The sequence below is a fragment of the Podarcis cretensis genome, assembly GCF_951804945.1.
Source record: "Podarcis cretensis genome assembly, chromosome: 2".
NCBI classification, from domain to species: domain Eukaryota; kingdom Metazoa; phylum Chordata; class Lepidosauria; order Squamata; family Lacertidae; genus Podarcis; species Podarcis cretensis.
In genome coordinates, this window is record NC_137171.1 from 50,852,953 (window position 1) to 50,869,139 (window position 16,187).

Below are 16,187 nucleotides of genomic sequence, written 5' to 3' on the forward strand. Positions count from 1 at the left end.
GATTGATTCTTCTCCAACAGATGGAAGGAAGAAGTAACAGTGCCTGGGAATAGCTGCCTGCAGCAGGGCCTCTGAGTGGGCACTGCATCACAACATGGCCACGATCTTTTTAGCCATATCCAGAAACACACTGCTGAATAGGTTGAAAAACAGAAGTTCCTGGTTCAGTTCCTCATTGCCATTGGTGGACCTTCGGATTAACCACCAACAATGACACGGGCAACAGAAGCAAGAAGAGTGTGAGGAGTAACTATACATTGTGGAGGGCAAGTAAACCAGAAATAATGTGGGGCCCTCTAGATGTTGTTGGACTACAACTCCCATCAGCCCCAGCCAGGATAGCTAACAATGAGGGATGATGGGAGTTGTAGTTCACAACACCTGGAGAGCATCACATTGGCTCCCCCTTAAGTAGACAAGCCCACTTCACAAGCCTATTTCACATTTGAAGTCTGGGTCACATGTTTCTATCAAGGGAGCTACTTACACTGTGACAGTCAGGGTATCCACAATCTCTTTCTGAAGCCTTGGCTCATTCCTGTAAATCTCCAGCAGTAGAAGAGCTTGATCATAGTCACCACAATAAATTTTATAGACATTCTCCATCTCCTCTTTGAGCTCTTGGAATAAGGTGCCTACCATAGCAAAGGTACAATATTGATTCTGCAGCACACCAATCACATCTCCAAGACAGGTGCCTAAGAAAACCCTCAGAACCACCAAAGTAACAGCAGCAATAATTGTCCTCTAAACAATTAATCCTTGATCCTTACCTATGGAACATAAGAGGCCCCCTTCTCCTTTTTATGAAAAACTAAAAGCCTGTATCCAGAGCTGGCAAGTTAGTTAAAATTGAAACATAACATCAATAAGTCCAGTGTCTAAATTACCAAGCTGACCCACTGCCTTCAGTCTCCTTTGCTCTGGGCTCCCTACCTTTAGCTTCCCTACCACCTGGGTCCTCTTCCTAGTCTTCAGCTTGTCACTGTGGGAAGTTTTAATCCCTGCCAAGCTGACAACTTTCTCTTCCCTCACAGAAGTTGTTCTATAAACTATTAGATGGCAGAACTCTTTTGTATTCCATCAGCATTACTTTCCTAGTAAGGAATCCTTAACAGGATATGCTGCTAAAAAAGGAAAGGGGAAATGTTATACAGTGGTTCCGCTCCTTCCTCCTGTGCCATGTCCAGAAAGTGGTGTTGGGGAATGAGTGTTCGGACCCCTGGGCTTTCACTTGTGGGGTGCTTCAGGGTTCCGTCCTCTCCCCCATGCTTTTTAACATCTATATGAAGTTGCTGGGAGAGATCATCAGGGGGTTTGGGCTGGGTGTTCATCAGTATGTGGATGAAACCCAGCTCTACCTCTCTTTCAAATCAGAACCAGTGAAGGCAATGAAGGTACTGTGTGAGTGCCTGGAGGCGGTTGGAGGATGGATGGCGGCTAACAGATTGAGGTTGAATCCTGACAAGACAGAAGTACTGTTTTGGGCAGACAGGGGGTGAGCAGGTTTGGGGGACTCCCTGGTCCTGAATGGGGTAACTGTGCCCCTGAAAGACCAGGTGCGCAGCCTGGGAATCATTATGGAATCACAGCTGTCCATGGAGGTGCAGGTCAGTTCTGTGTCCAGGGCAGCTGTCTATGAGCTCCATCTGGTACACAGGCTGAGACCCTACCTGCCCACAGACTGTCTGGCCAAAGTGGTACATGTTCTAGTTATCTCCTGCTTGGATTACTGCAATGCACTCTACATGGAGCTACCTTTGAAGGTGATCTGGAAACTACAACTAATCCAGAATGCGGCAGCTAGACTGGTGACTGGGTGCGGCCACCGAAACCACATAACACTGGTCCTTAAACACCGGTCCAATGTAAACCTACATTGGCTCCCAGTAAGTTTCTGAGCACAATTCAAAGTGTTGCTGCTGACCATTAAAGCCCTAAACGGCTTTGGCCCAGTATACCTGAAGGAGCGTCTCCACCCCCATTGTTCAGCCCTGACACTGAGGTCCAGTGCCGAGTGCCTTCTGGCGGTTCCCTCACTGTGAGAAGTGAGGTTACAGGGAACCAGGCAGAGGGCCTTCTTGGTAGTGGCACCCGCCCTGTAGAACGCCCTCCCATTAGATGTCAAGGAAATAAACAACTAACTGACTTTTAGAAGACATCTGAAGGCAGCCCTGTTTAGGGAAGTTGTTAATGTTTGAAGTTTTATTCTGTTTTTAGTCCTCTGTTAAGAGCTGCCCAGAGTGACTGAGGAAACCCAGCCAGATGGGCGGGGTATAAATAATAAAATTATTTATTATTATTATTATTATTATTATTATTATTATTATTATTAATGAGCTAACATGAAAACATGTTGTGATGACCTAAAGAAGTAGTACTGACCATACTGCCCTTTAGACATTTCCCTAAACATGCGGGAGTCACTTGTCCGTGAGCAACTCCTGTGCAACTGTGAGAATGTTTAGGACCCTTGGTTTTGATCACCTTTTTCCTACCCACCCCAACTCTCAGAATTAGCAACCCTTTCACAGCATTGTGCCAATTCCATGAGAAAGGTGCAGTCTATCAGTCATTTAAATATGGTGAAACCTGTTGAATGGTTACTTTAAATGTAAAGGTTCATCATTGTTCCACCTAATGTGTATGTCTTTAAGGGGCCAGAGCAAGGGCCAGAGCAAGATAACGAGACCCAGCTTTACAGCTGTGAAACATAGCAGGTGCTGCCGAGTTGCATTGATTAAGGGGTGTCAGCATTTGCATGTAGTATATAAGGAGCAGCACCTAGCTCTCCCATTACCCTGGGGGTTGGGTTGGTGGTTGGGTCTGCTTTGTTGTTAATGTATTTAGTGTATAAGGAGTTTTTGTTTTTTTTGTAATTAAAACCTTGCTTAAGTTATTTTTGAGTCCCTTTCTTTCTAATGCATGGTCACCCCAGCAAGCTCTCTGCAGCGCTACCATACTGCCAAATAGCCAACTTTCACCCAGTTATGTGGGAATACCTTACACACAAGCAGTTCTCATTCAGCTGGGGAAATGTATAAAGGGCATCTGTTTTCTCTTCACAAAAGAATGACCTAGAAGCCCGGGAAAACTGTAGCTTAGAAAACAATGCATGGTTGGCTCAGGTAGCAGTTGCCTGAGGACTCCTCTTTATGTTCTGCTAATTGGTTGCAACCTTGATGATTTCCCTGCACTTCTTTTTCTGTTCCAGCTGTGCAACCTATGCAGCTCAGTTATAGTTCCCCTTTCTTAATGGCTTGGTGCAATTGTATTACCAGTGAAACCGTACTATGACCTTTGTCCTGTCCATGATTTGGGGTTATGAATTAAATATTAGCACAAGTTACCAAAGTTTGTTTAGCTCCTTGGCCATGTAAACACCTTCAGAGTAATTCTTTTCTGCTTCTACAGATGGTAGGATCAATATTGAAAACACAGGAGGAATTAATATTAATAATAATAATGATAATAATCTTTATATCCCATCCCATCCATCTGGCTGGTCAGCATCACAGCAATTATTGCTAGCAATAAACAGAAGTTAATGTAACACAAAGCATATCACTGATTTAATAACATCTGTCTCAGATGGCTGGTTGTTATAGTCCCACTCACTGATATGGTAGAGCTGCTCGTGCTCCTGGTTCACTGCAGCTTCAAGTCCTTTCAGGAAACGTCTGGAGATGTGCAGGACATCATCTATATTGGAGAAAAGTCCTTCCAGGTCAATCTCAGGTAGCTAAAAGGCATAATAGATTAGGAGAATGCATCAGTTATTTCTCGGTGTGTCCATGAGTGAGCAAATGATTACTGTTTGAACAGTGATCCGAATGTTGCTTCTAAAGGTACATCTAGAATCAAACACCTATGCATTCTGGGACTGCAGAAACAGAGATCACATCATTGCAGAATGGATGTACCAAAGATGGGGCTTAATTGTCATTGCCTACCAGGAGAAAACTTGCTGACAACAGGACCCAGTGGTCACCTGTAGACAGACCTCTAAATAGCCAGGTCTTGTCTTAGTCTATAAACTACAGCATCTCCCCAAACAGCTACCACATACTGTTACCCAAAGCATCTCACCCTGCAGCCTACACACCGACTATCATGGTAGCTTCTTAGACTACATTCACACCATATATTTAAGGTATTATGATACCACTTTAAACAGACACAGTTTCCCCTAAACAATTCTGGGAGCTGTAGTTTGTGCTCCCAGTGCTTCAAATTGTTAGGAAACCTTCCCTCACCCCCCAAGCTACAATTCACAGAGTTCCCTGTGAAGAGGGATTGACTGTTAATCCATTGTTAAATATATAGTGTGGCCTTAGCCTACCCCAAGTTCTGAATTTCACTACTAGGAACAAATGCTTAGCTTTCTTAAGTTCCTTAATGCATCGTTGTTTTCTGAATTTGAGATTGCCTGTTGCGGATTTTAAAAACATTTTGCTGCACAATTCACTCCCATGGAAATGTGTAGAGGAGGGATAGCCAACCTGGTGCCCTCCAGATGATGCTGGACTACAACTCCCATCATCCTGGCTATGATGGAAGTTGGTGTGCATCATCGTCTGGGGGGTCACCCCCAGGTGTGGAGGATCTGCCTCACCTGCTTTTTCTGGAGGTGATTACGGATATCTGAAATGCACAGCTGAAGGTTCTGTACATAACTGGTCTCTGTGTTGATGAGCTCCTCCACAGCCAGCCGTTGGTTCTGCTCTGCTTTGTCCAGGAATGTCAGAGTTTCATATATGGGTTCAGCCTCTGGTGTCTCCTCAGCTGTCAGTTCATCTGTACTGTCATTTGCCATATTGGGAGCTATAAAGAGAGAGGGAGACACAAGAGGAAAAGGTGGGTCATGAGTGCACAGAATCCACTTAATAATCTTCAGGCTCATTCTAATTCTACACTTCAGTGGGAACATGCTGCTGGGTTTATTATTTTGCAAATGTCTTAAGGCAGAAGCTACTGCCTGTGCTCTGCCATGAGGCTAGCTGCTCCACCCATTGACAGAGAGCTTCTGTAGGGCAGCAATGCCATCACATTTCAGTTGTGAACCAGGAAGCTGCTTATTGTAATCTTGTCTGTGCCTTGGAAGTTACTAGGTGTCTTAATTTATTGAATGAGTAGATTTATATTCCACTTTCTGACTGCAGTCCTCAAATCAGCTTGCAGCATTTATGAGTACACAACAGGTACCCTGAGGTGAGAATCACATAACGTTCCCCTAAGATGCCCCTGAAGTGGCTTGTGCTGCATTGCTTCAAATGACACATCTCCATCCTTGAGTCAAGTTACAATATATATCTACATAATATACTTAAAATCACTAAAGAGCAAATTTTGATGTTGGCCTGGAATTGTGAGATAGCCTTTCAGAATATTTTGATGGTTGGGTTCTGCCGCCACCCACGTAAGCCACTTAGCACTCACTAGCATGTGGAAATGTGTTTCAGGACAGGACAGGAGGAGTGTGCAGCTTGCAAAGAAGTTTCTGAAACCCCACAAAAATAAAGTTTACAAATTGGTGGATTCAGCATGTTATCCTCAATAAAAACAGATGCGCTATCTTGGAGAATATCATATTGTTGTAAAATTGGGAGATTTAGACAGGAGAGGGTTAATGGAGCCAGAAGTTCTGTGAGGGACTCCCTTACTATGCTCTCCACATCCTGTTGCCCAAAGTGGCAACCCAAACGCTCTTGGAGTGCTTAAGTGTCATCTTACCCATAAAGCACCCATGTTGTATGACTTTTACTAAGGACTTCTATACAACGTTATATTTGCGTTGTATGTTGTAAACTGCCCTATGGTCTTCTGACTAAGGGCCATATACAAATTCAATAAATAGTAATAATAATACTGTAAAGCAGTGAACTTCAGCTGGGGGGCCGGGACCCACTACTTGGGTCGTGGGCTGATCTAAGATGGGTCACAAAAGAAGACTGCCAACATATTATATGTGCTAGAAGCCACCCAGAGTGGCTGGGGAGACCCCGACAGATGGGTGGGGTATTAATAATAATAATATCATTATCAATAATAAGTCAGTGACAAAAGTTGCCAAGTAAATAATTTTTTTAAGGCGATTTCTGGTTGATTGCACCCAGTGAGCTGGGACTTACTTAAGACTGGAGATCAGATGGAGGGCTGGGATTTTGCTGTCTCTTGGAAGATTTAAACCAGGAGCATAGTAAGACTTGTCAAGGTTAAGGAGTCCAGAGTCAAACCCAACTCCCTAACCAGTAGGCTGTCACCCTTCTAGGGAACCAAAATATTTGCAAAGTAACCAAATACAGCCAAGTAGATCTGAAGCAACTATTTAGACTAAGGCACTTTCCCAAATGATCACACAGAGGTATAGCATTATACAGAACAATACAGAACCCCATAAGATTCCAGTGATCTCCTTCCAAAAGAAACCAAACCTGGATAAGCGTTGTACTCCTAGAATTTCTCACTGCTTGAACAAAGTGTAACAATATTCTCACTTGACAAAGCATTCATTCTCTGTAAGCTGACAAAATTTCAGTATACCTTGAGAAAAGATCCCTGGCTATGCTACTGACAATTAGTAATGCGCACGTTTTTGTGTGTGTAGCATCCTCACCCCTAAAATAAAACCAGAAGACTTAAGAACTGAATGGAAATCGTCGACATAAATAAACAGACCATAGAGAAGATTTCTGTACACCACAAGACCGTGTCTTTACACCACAATATTATATTCTGAACAGCGTGCCAGTCTGTGCTATACATCCATAGTGCTGGGTTATTTTTATCTGATTGCTGCTGTTGATCAATTGTATTCACTGCAGGCTAGCTATTGCAAAAGACACTTTAAAATCTATTGAATCTAGCAAGGGGAACCACAGATGGCTCGTATGTAGAAGCTTCCTTTCACTTGAATAATTCAACACTATTTATTAATGCAACAGAATGGCGGCAAATAGAAAGCTGGAACCCTGGTCATCATTGTTCTGTCCTCCTGGATTTTAACCACAAAGGGGCTGCTTTACCTGAGAAGAGATGCACTTGTCAGGCCTGGAACCTTTTGTTCTGTTTGTATCCCATTATGCTGACTGACATTTTAGAGAGATGATATTGGAATAAAGAAGCAAAAGCAAAAAAAGGAGAAAGATGGACTGAGACTGCCTATTTCTAAAATAGGTTAATCTAGTTGAGAACCAGTCCAGGGTTCCCAGGCCTGCGACCAGAAGAAAGGCTCCTGGGGAGGCTCAAGTAATGAGATGACCCACTATCACAAAAGTTGAGAATTCCCAATCTATACAGTGACTACAAAGGGGCTGGATCTAGACACATCCAAAAAGCGTTTCAGGAAAACGTGTTGTAAACTTTGTTATGGGAAATCACGCTGGTGAAACATGGGACTCCACAGCACCATCTGGTGTCAGAGTGTTATAACACATATAAAACGCTTTTTCTTTACTAAGGTAGCTGAGTCCAGGGTCTCAGTTAAAAGTTCTGAAGGAGATAAAAGTTCCAAAGATGCAGTCTTGCTATACAGTATTTCAGTGATGGGGACAACAAAACTACCTATCAACTGATTGCTGGTGCCCTTCATCAGGGCTCATAAGGGAAACTCTGTACCTTTTAAAGTATAGAGACCCTGGTTATTAGGTATAAACTAGGTTTGCTACATTGACAGAATTTGTGTACTTTTAACAGCTGTGCAATAGGGAAGTTCAGGAGGTAAAGTTGATGAGAAACTTTACCTATTCAATTACTGCCTGTCTTGAAGTTGTTACAGAAACAGAAAACTGCTAGGGAAAAATGGTTGCATTCCACAGCACAGGTGGGAATCTTTGGCACTTCAGATGTAGCTGAAATACAACTCCCACCAGCCCCAGCAAGCATGGCCAATGGCCAGGAATGATGGGAGTTGAAGTTCAGCAATATCTAGAGTGCAAGAGGTTCCCCACATTTGCTGTAGCATAATCCTCATCACTATAATAAGACAAGACAACATATGTGACTAATACTATCAGGTTTCAAAACAGGTTGGTGCCAGACTTGGTAGGCATATTCCTATAGTAATGAAGGCAGATGGCAAAACACAGTCCCCTTTATTTTCCATTATCACCCTAGGCGTTCACCCTATTGTTTTTGGGGTTGTTGTTTTTTAAGTCACTTGAATATTCCTTCTGTTTTGATGCCAGCCATTTTTGCCTTATAGTTGATGCAGAGGTTTAGCTGTAGCTGGAAGGATTAATAATGATGCATTTCTGGGGAATGCTGGCTTCACTTTAAACCAGGCATAGGCAAACTCGGCCCTCCAGATGTTTTTTGGCCTACAACTCCCATCATCCCTAGCTAACAGGACCATTGGTCAGGGATGATGGGAATTGTAGTCCCAAAACATCTGGAGGGCCGAGTTTGCCTATGCCTGCTTTAAACCATAGTTAAGCTCAACTGTGACTGAAAGGTGAATGTGCTGCGTGCTGCTGCATGGGGTGAAAATCACAATCACTTCACTCTTCCCCTGCTCCTGCTGTGCTGTCTGAACCTAGGCTTGTGTCTTGTGTCTCTCAAAAAAACCACAAGAACATAACCTAGGTTTGTTCCACTCTTTGTGGGAGACAAACAATAAGCCCATCTTGGCAGCACAAGAGCAGCTGGAGCAGGGGAGGGGAGGGGTGAACAACCACAAGTTTCTGCTCTGTGTACCAGCATGCTGCACAGTCACCTTTAAACCATACCTAAGTTTGACTCTTTTTTTAAAGCAGTGTGCAAACACTGCCACTATATGGACTTCTCCAGCACATAGTGTGTTAGGAATTGTCACATCCACAAGTCTGATATTGCTTAATTTGATTGTGCCTTTTGTCATTGTTGTTGTTGTTATGTGAGCAAAAAAGATATGCAGTTGGATCTGTGGAAGAGACTCATGCGTCCAAATGTCTGAAAATATAATATTTTTGCTACTAAGGATTTTAACCCCAGTATACAAGGGTTGCCCCTCCTTCAGTTCTACAAACTTTGCAGCAGACCTTCTGAAATACATTTCTGAGGGTGAAAGAGTTTGATTTTAAAATATGTGCCATTTGTTACAGAAAGAGTGGGGAACACTTGTTTATTGAAAGAAGCATGCCTTCTCCCTTTGTCTTATTTCTTTCCTGCTGGCAGAAAATTGAAGGAAATGAAACTGATAGCTTCTTCCCCGAACTCTCTATAAGGCTTGTTTCAAAGTGAAAGCAAGAGAGGCACAGACAAAATGTTCCAACCAGAATCACAAGGCAAGACCCCTGAAAGAAGATCTTCAAGAGAAACAACAGTTGAACCTGTGTCAGCGCTCATCACAGTATGGAAGAGTTTGTTTTCCCCTGGAACATCTATTGATTTTGAAGCAATCGTCAAGTGCTGGGCCTGAGGAGGCCACATGATGTGTGCTGAAGAAGAAGAAGAAGAAGAATGAATAGAGGGGGGTAATCAAGCAGATCAAAGCATTCTGGGCTAAACAAGAAAATTACAGTGGAAATTTTGAACATGCTGCAGGAATTTTAACTATCTAGTTGTGGAATTAAGTGACTGAATTTGAGCTTGTTTACAAGTTGCATAAATGTCTGATATACCGTAATTTTGATGACTGCCAAAGAGGCCTTTGGAGAGGAGACTATGAGGTCTTCTTTTTTGTAGGAATCTGGAGTTGTACTCTTAAAATGTTTGTAAGAAGAACTGTTTTTTCTTTTCATTAGGATTCATGGCAGTCTCTCCACAGAAGGTTCAAGAAGCTAATGACATCTCTTTCCTACACATGAGGAAACTGTAAGTGATGGGACAGGAAGAATGAAGGAAGATTAAGGAGAACAGTAGGCCAGGGCCAAAATTTCTCATTTGATGTAAAGACAACAGGTACAGAAAGTGAAAAGATAATGATGGTTCTGGTAGACTCTGGGTCATTGAAACAGGAGCTGTTGGATCCAGAATCTGGACACAAAGAACTTCATCCTTGTTGCATCCAGCTGTGGCTTCTACTGTCACTGTAGCATTAAGAGTGATGCTGGATCAGGCCAAAAGCCCAGATGGCTATGGAAATCCCACAAGCAGGACCTGAGCACAACAGCAACTGGTATTCAGAGGCATACTGCCTCTGACAGTGAAAACAGAACATTGTGACATGGCAACCCTATAGGGAGGGCAGCAAAGGGCAAAACGATGTTGGGAAGCTGAATTTCACTTACTGATCTGAACTAACCAGGCCATTCTTTGGCTGAAGGCTTCTACATGGACTTGAAAGTGCATAACTTTGACAGTACTGGAGGCGGATGAAAAGCTAGTCAAAAGGGAAGAACTCATACTACCTTTCCTGCTGAACTGGTCTGTTATTTTGGGCAAGTCACTGGCCCTACATATACCTGAGAGACAGCCTGCTTTATAGAACTCCCAAATTTTCCAATCAACATATGGCAAAAATGAGGGAGAGAATGCCCAATGCAAACAAGTGACAGCGCTGAATAATGACAGTAAGCTGAGTACTCTGTGTTGGGCCCAATAGAAGAACCTATCTGCATGTTCAGAAAAAGCATGTGGTATGACTCTTTGGGGACGTGCCATTTCAGAGAATTCCATGACTGAGGGCTCTCACCTGCCTGCAAAACTCTACTGTATCTGTGTCTCTGAATGTAGCCTTCTCTCACACATACTATTTTTCCAGATGCTGCTGGAAAGTATGTAATGATAATAATAAATAATAATAATAATAATAATAATAATAATAATAATAATAATAATAATTTATACCCTGCCCTTCCCGGCCAGAACTGGGCTCAGGGCAGCTAACACAAATAAAATTACAATAAAACAATAGGGGGGGAAAGGTTAATTAAAATACGGGTTAAAATACAATTTAAAATTCAGCCTCATTTTAATAGTAGCCCATAAATCAAAACCATAAGGGGATGGAAATGTAAGGGTCAGACTGAGTCTAAACCAAAGGCCAGGCGGAACAGCTCTGTCTTGCAGGCCCTGCGTAAAGATGCCATCCCTCACCTTCACTCTGAAGTGGTACAGTCCCAGCAGGGACTTTCTGAACATGTACATGATGGTGTTTCCTGCTTGGCGGGGGGTTGGACTCGATGGCCCTTGTGGTCTCTTCCAGCTCTATGATTCTATGATTCTACAAACACCACACAGAAACCAGGCAGGCAGGAGCTTGCATCATCCACAGTCCCTTTCTGTACCTGCTGCAGGAGTCCTGCTGCCACCCAGTTCAGGTTGTTCCTTTTCCCAAGCAGGGCTTCTGTACTGTTAATAATTGGGAGGGGGAGATTAAAAACAGGTGATGCTTCTCACAACTCAACCGCACCTGTAGAATCCCTACTTGCCATGCAGCTGTTAAATGCTCAGGGATGCTGCCAGAAAGAAAGAAAGAAAAAAAGAAGTGGCAAACATATTGGTTCTCTAAAAACTATGGAAAAAGCGGCTTTCCCTTTTACCGCCTCCTGTGACAGGCACCTGCCCTTCCCCGCAGAAGTCAGTAAATGTGCAGGATCTGGAATGTGGTTATGCAACCTTCCCACTCATCCTTGCAGGGAGAGACAGCCGTCCCTGATTAATGGCTGCCTGGGAGATTTTGTGAGACGCACACAATTCCAAGGACTTGGCCCCTGCCCTTTCGGAGGACATCTCCTCCATCAGCAAAGCGCTTGCTGTCAGCTCTCCTTGGCTTTTTTGCCTCTTAATTCTTACCTGCTAATTAGCCGGGGACTTCTCGACTTGTTTAAGCTGCCTCGCTGCCGCTGCCGCTGCCGCTGCCGCCTCTGAGTTAATGATCAACCCACTGCGTTCCAGCTGCAGAAGCACAGGCTTGTTTGTGTCTATGTGTGCCGAGGACTGGCTGGCCCTCTCAGCTGTGTGCAAGTAAGTGTCTGTGAGCCAGGCCGGGCTCCGTTCCCTCGCTGCCATTCTCTCGCTGCTCTGTTTACTGCAGCCACACAGGCTATGTGCGAGTCCAGGCGGGAGTCAGATGAGTGTATTCGCTCACAGTGCTCCAAAACAAGAGAATATGCATCCAAGGCAACCCCTGCCGGGGTGGCAGCAGGCCAGCTGTAGAGATTTCTAGATGGAAATGAATGGGCCCTGCGGCCTGGCAGGGGGGCCAGCTGCAGGGAAAAAGAAACACCTTCACACACAATAGGAAAATCCTGTGGGGAGCGGAGAGCAGTGCAGGCCACAAACAGCAACTCAGCTGACTGAGCTTTGGCTGTCGGCCACCTCTCAGTCCAAGGCACTCCCTCAAAGCCTGTTTACTAACTGGCAAACCCTCAGCATGTTCCAGCATCAGCGCAATGTCCCGTGGGCAGCTTCATTTACTCTTATTAACAAGCATGGTCTGGAGGTTTATGACAGCCATGAGCAAACAGGCTTTGCTTTAAAAAGAAAAGATGCCCCGGAAAGTATATAAACTGCGGTCTGTATTCCTGCCGCTATGCCTGACAGGTGGGGACATAAGCTCTCCCTAGAGGCTGATTTCTGAGCATTTGGTAATTACAGGTTTTTGCACCATAATAGCCCCAAATCAAAACAGATTTGATTGGGAAGGAGCACAAATTGTACCAGCGGAGGAGGGAGGTTTAATGTTTAATTCATGTTTATTAAATTTCACATCTTTATAATCATGCCAGGGGCGGCACAGGCGATGACTCCAAAAAGCAGCCAGCCAGCCAGGCTTCTCAGATTTGATAGCATGACTTTCTTGTGGCCTAGCTGGCTCTCTTGGCGGTTTTGTGATAGTGTGTGTGGCTGTAGGTAGGTTTCCTCAAGGTGACCTGGGAAGGTTGAGAAGAAGGAATGGCATAGCAGCATATCCCCCAGTTCTACCAGTCAAATCAGTAGAATCTGTTATAATTCACTGGCTTCAGCATATTTGCCTTGCATCTTCTTCCCAAATTTGTCTTCCTGTTGCTAACAAATCTAATGTCAACAACATTTAACAAAGCTTAGCTTGCGTGTTTTTAAGGGGTGGGATTTGCTAGCCTGACACCATTCTTTACTGTATGGTAGCTGTTTTACTTTTTAGGCTGTTGGTTTTCAGCTGTGCTGTTACTTCTGCTTGCTTATTTTATTTTGATGAATTGCTTTAAGCAAAGGTTTCTACAGAAAGGCAACTTATAAGAACATGTTGCTGTTTTAAAAGTTCTAGCACTAGATGCAGCCTTGTATACTGGGATGATGCAAATGGGGGCCTGCAGATTAAAAATTAGATTTGCTGAGGAAATCCCAAAACAGGTCCAGAAGGAGACACTGGAGCACTGTCAACAGGACACAAAAAAACAGCCAAGGGCTGAAAAGGGGACTGGGCAACCAGGAGGGCATACTTTAAAGCAGAGATCACCAACTGTTTCCCACCAGTAGACACATATAGAACTTTGAGAATGTTCAGTCGGTGCTAGCCATAAAATGTCTGCTCTGTGAGCATGGCATAATGACTTCCACATCTAAAAAAGCAGAAAGATGGGACTTATCCACACCTCCATTTGCCCCACTGCCCACCCGACCCCCAGAAAACCCTATCATTAGTGCTGAATTGGCACAAATGACACTCAAGTTTTCTGTGGATTGCTGTTTGTTCCGATTCAGCACAAAAGAGTAGGTTTTCCAGGGGAAAGCAGTGAGGGAAAGGCCAAACTGCTCAGACCCATTTCTAGAAAGCATGGAACAAGCAGAAAACTGCTCAGATCCATGCTTCCTATGCATGGGACAAGCAGAACTGTGGACGAGCCCATACAGGATTGCAAAATGCTTGTGGGCGTGACCCGTATCAGCTGGGGTAGGTGGCCCCACAGCAGAGCATCTGCTTTGCATGCAGGAAGTCCCGGGTTCAATCCCTGGCATCTCCAGATAGGGTTAGGTGGGAGACACCCTGTCTGAAATTCTAGAGGACCACTGCCAGTCATTGTATAGACACTACTCAGCCAATGGTCTGACTCAATATAAGGCAGCTTCCCATGTTCCATGCAGGAATAGTACAGCCATCCCCTCCCCATCCAAGGCATTGCCTCCCACACTGGTGATTAGATTCCAAGTGTACCTGTTTTTAGACAACACATCCTTGAATGAATGCTCAGTGGACAAATCTAACTGAACATAGGAACCCGCAATAGTAAGATATTGTGATTTAACCTCTGGTATGATACTAGAATTGTTTGTCACATAAAAAAACCAAGATAAGGGCAGGTCGGGATACAAAGGTTGACAGTGCCCAGCAATTGAAGGGGGCTCTATAGTTGGGTCAAAAAACCTCAGGATAGTCAGTACAGGTAAGTTAGGATAGCCAGGATATGAATGTAAGCTGCCCCACAGGCCTATTTTCTTATTGTATGTTCTTGGGCTGGAAAGAGACCTTGGCTATGCAGGCCGTATGCTGGGTAAGACTCTCATTTTAAACCTTCCAACTTACGAAGCTTGTGCTCTTTCCTCAGAAGGCCTAATCTATCACTGTCACTTTTTCCTCCAGGTCAGCTGAAGTTACTTTTTGCCTCTTTAATCACCACCCACCGCTATCTATCCTATTCAGCTGTCCAGCAATTACATTAGGAACAGCCATATAATGTCATAATATTCACGGCTTTTGCTTGCCTTCCAATTTTACTTACAAGCCTCCTTATTCACAAGAATCTACATATTTCTTGGTCTTGGCCTTTTCCATTTATTAATACATAATGAAATATAAAAACTCATGTTTGCGGTCTTTTGACACTCCATTCTCATTATGAGGCCAGATCAATGTAGTCCTCTTTGTTGAGTTATTTATTGATCCTCCTTCGAATTTTCAGGCCTTCCATTTAATTTCATAGCTTGTGCCATCTGGTCACCTTGCCCATAATATGTTCCTCCACTAGCCCATCTCTGTGATCAATCTTTTTTGTCCCATTTTCTCATCAACCCAGCATTACTGGGCTCAACACCAAATGAATATTTTCCCTTTATAGTTTTACTGAGATTGTTCCTGTTATTTCAAATGCTCTTGAGCTTTCCAAAAGTATTAACACATCATCTTATTATTTTTCTTTAAATTTATCTAGCACTGACATTCTTAATATCTCTCACTGATCTCCTTAGTCCTGCAGCACTAGGTTGCCTCTATTCACAAAGCAATGGTTTTGCTTCAGACTATTTCCATATAAGCTTCAAGGGGAGCATGTAGTATTTCATGCATACCCAACTCAGCAAATGTTTAAGACGTGGAAGTTGGGCGCGCAGGTGGCGCTGTGGGTTAAAGCTCAGCGCCTAGGGCTTGCCGATCGAAAGGTCGGCGGTTCGAATCCCTGCGGCGGGGTGCGCTCCCGCTGCTCGGTCCCAGCGCCTGCCAACCTAGCAGTTCGAAAGCACCTCCGGGTGCAAGTAGATAAATAGGGACCGCTTACCAGCGGGAAGGTAAACGGCGTTTCCGTGTGCGGCTCTGGCTCGCCAGAGCAGCGATGTCACGCTGGCCATGTGACCCGGAAGTGTCTCCGGACAGCGCTGGCCCCTGGCCTCTTAAGTGAGATGGGCGCACAACCCCAGAGTCTGTCAAGACTGGCCCGTACGGGCAGGGGTACCTTTACCTTTACCTTTACTTAAAGAAGTTACAGGGACTAATCTTAGCAATTCCGTCTGTTTGTCTCCATTAAATTGCTTCTATTCCAGTAAATCATGCTGTTCAGACTGTTACGGTGCACATGATCTAATGGTAAAATAACCAACGATTTGAAAGAACATCAAGATCTAGAGATGCTTGGCTTGCAAAATGATTGCTCTGAAAACTATCGTTTAAAATGACCTCCCTCACAGAGAGATGAGTACATGTGAAGTGTGATAGAAGAGCAGTAACTAATCACAGAAGCGAGGTCATTAGCACATTGTGCCCAGACAAGGTAAGTAGGGTCTTAACATCTCTTAGGTGATATTCCATTTAATGTTCATTTGGTGTCATCATCCTAATGATGGAATATCATGCCACCACATGGGGCTTTGGTCACTTGCTGTACTCAATTTCCAATGCACTCAAATTTTATGAGACTGGAAATTCAATCTGTTGTCAAGCCCATGTTCTGATTCAGGAATAAAAACAAACAAAAGGAAAGCAGGAAGAAGGGACAAAAATCAGTTGCCTATAACATACACCAATGGTCAGGTCATTTTTGCCACAGATGTGGAGTTATTAAAGTGGTGCAGGATAT

At 43.9% G+C, this 16,187-nt stretch overlaps 1 protein-coding gene across 6 annotated transcripts in view; it reads right to left on the reverse strand.

Moving 5' to 3' along the window:
* Positions 1 to 16,187, reverse strand: part of ARHGEF37 (Rho guanine nucleotide exchange factor 37) — a 44,985-nt gene that overhangs the window by 17,101 nt on the left and 11,697 nt on the right. For 3 of the 6 annotated variants that reach the window (XM_079964807.1, XM_079964804.1, XM_079964803.1), the window contains exons 2-4: positions 4,616 to 4,824; positions 3,619 to 3,742; positions 488 to 635 (exon numbers count right to left, since the gene is read on the reverse strand). In XM_079964807.1, the coding sequence (XP_079820933.1) occupies positions 488 to 635; positions 3,619 to 3,742; positions 4,616 to 4,816 (473 nt within the window). In that variant the 5' untranslated portion in view covers positions 4,817 to 4,824. Of the gene's footprint in view, positions 1 to 487; positions 636 to 3,618; positions 3,743 to 4,615; positions 4,825 to 11,715; positions 12,209 to 16,187 lie in introns of those variants that run through there. The other 3 variants (XM_079964806.1, XM_079964805.1, XM_079964808.1) reach the window with 3 other exon arrangements.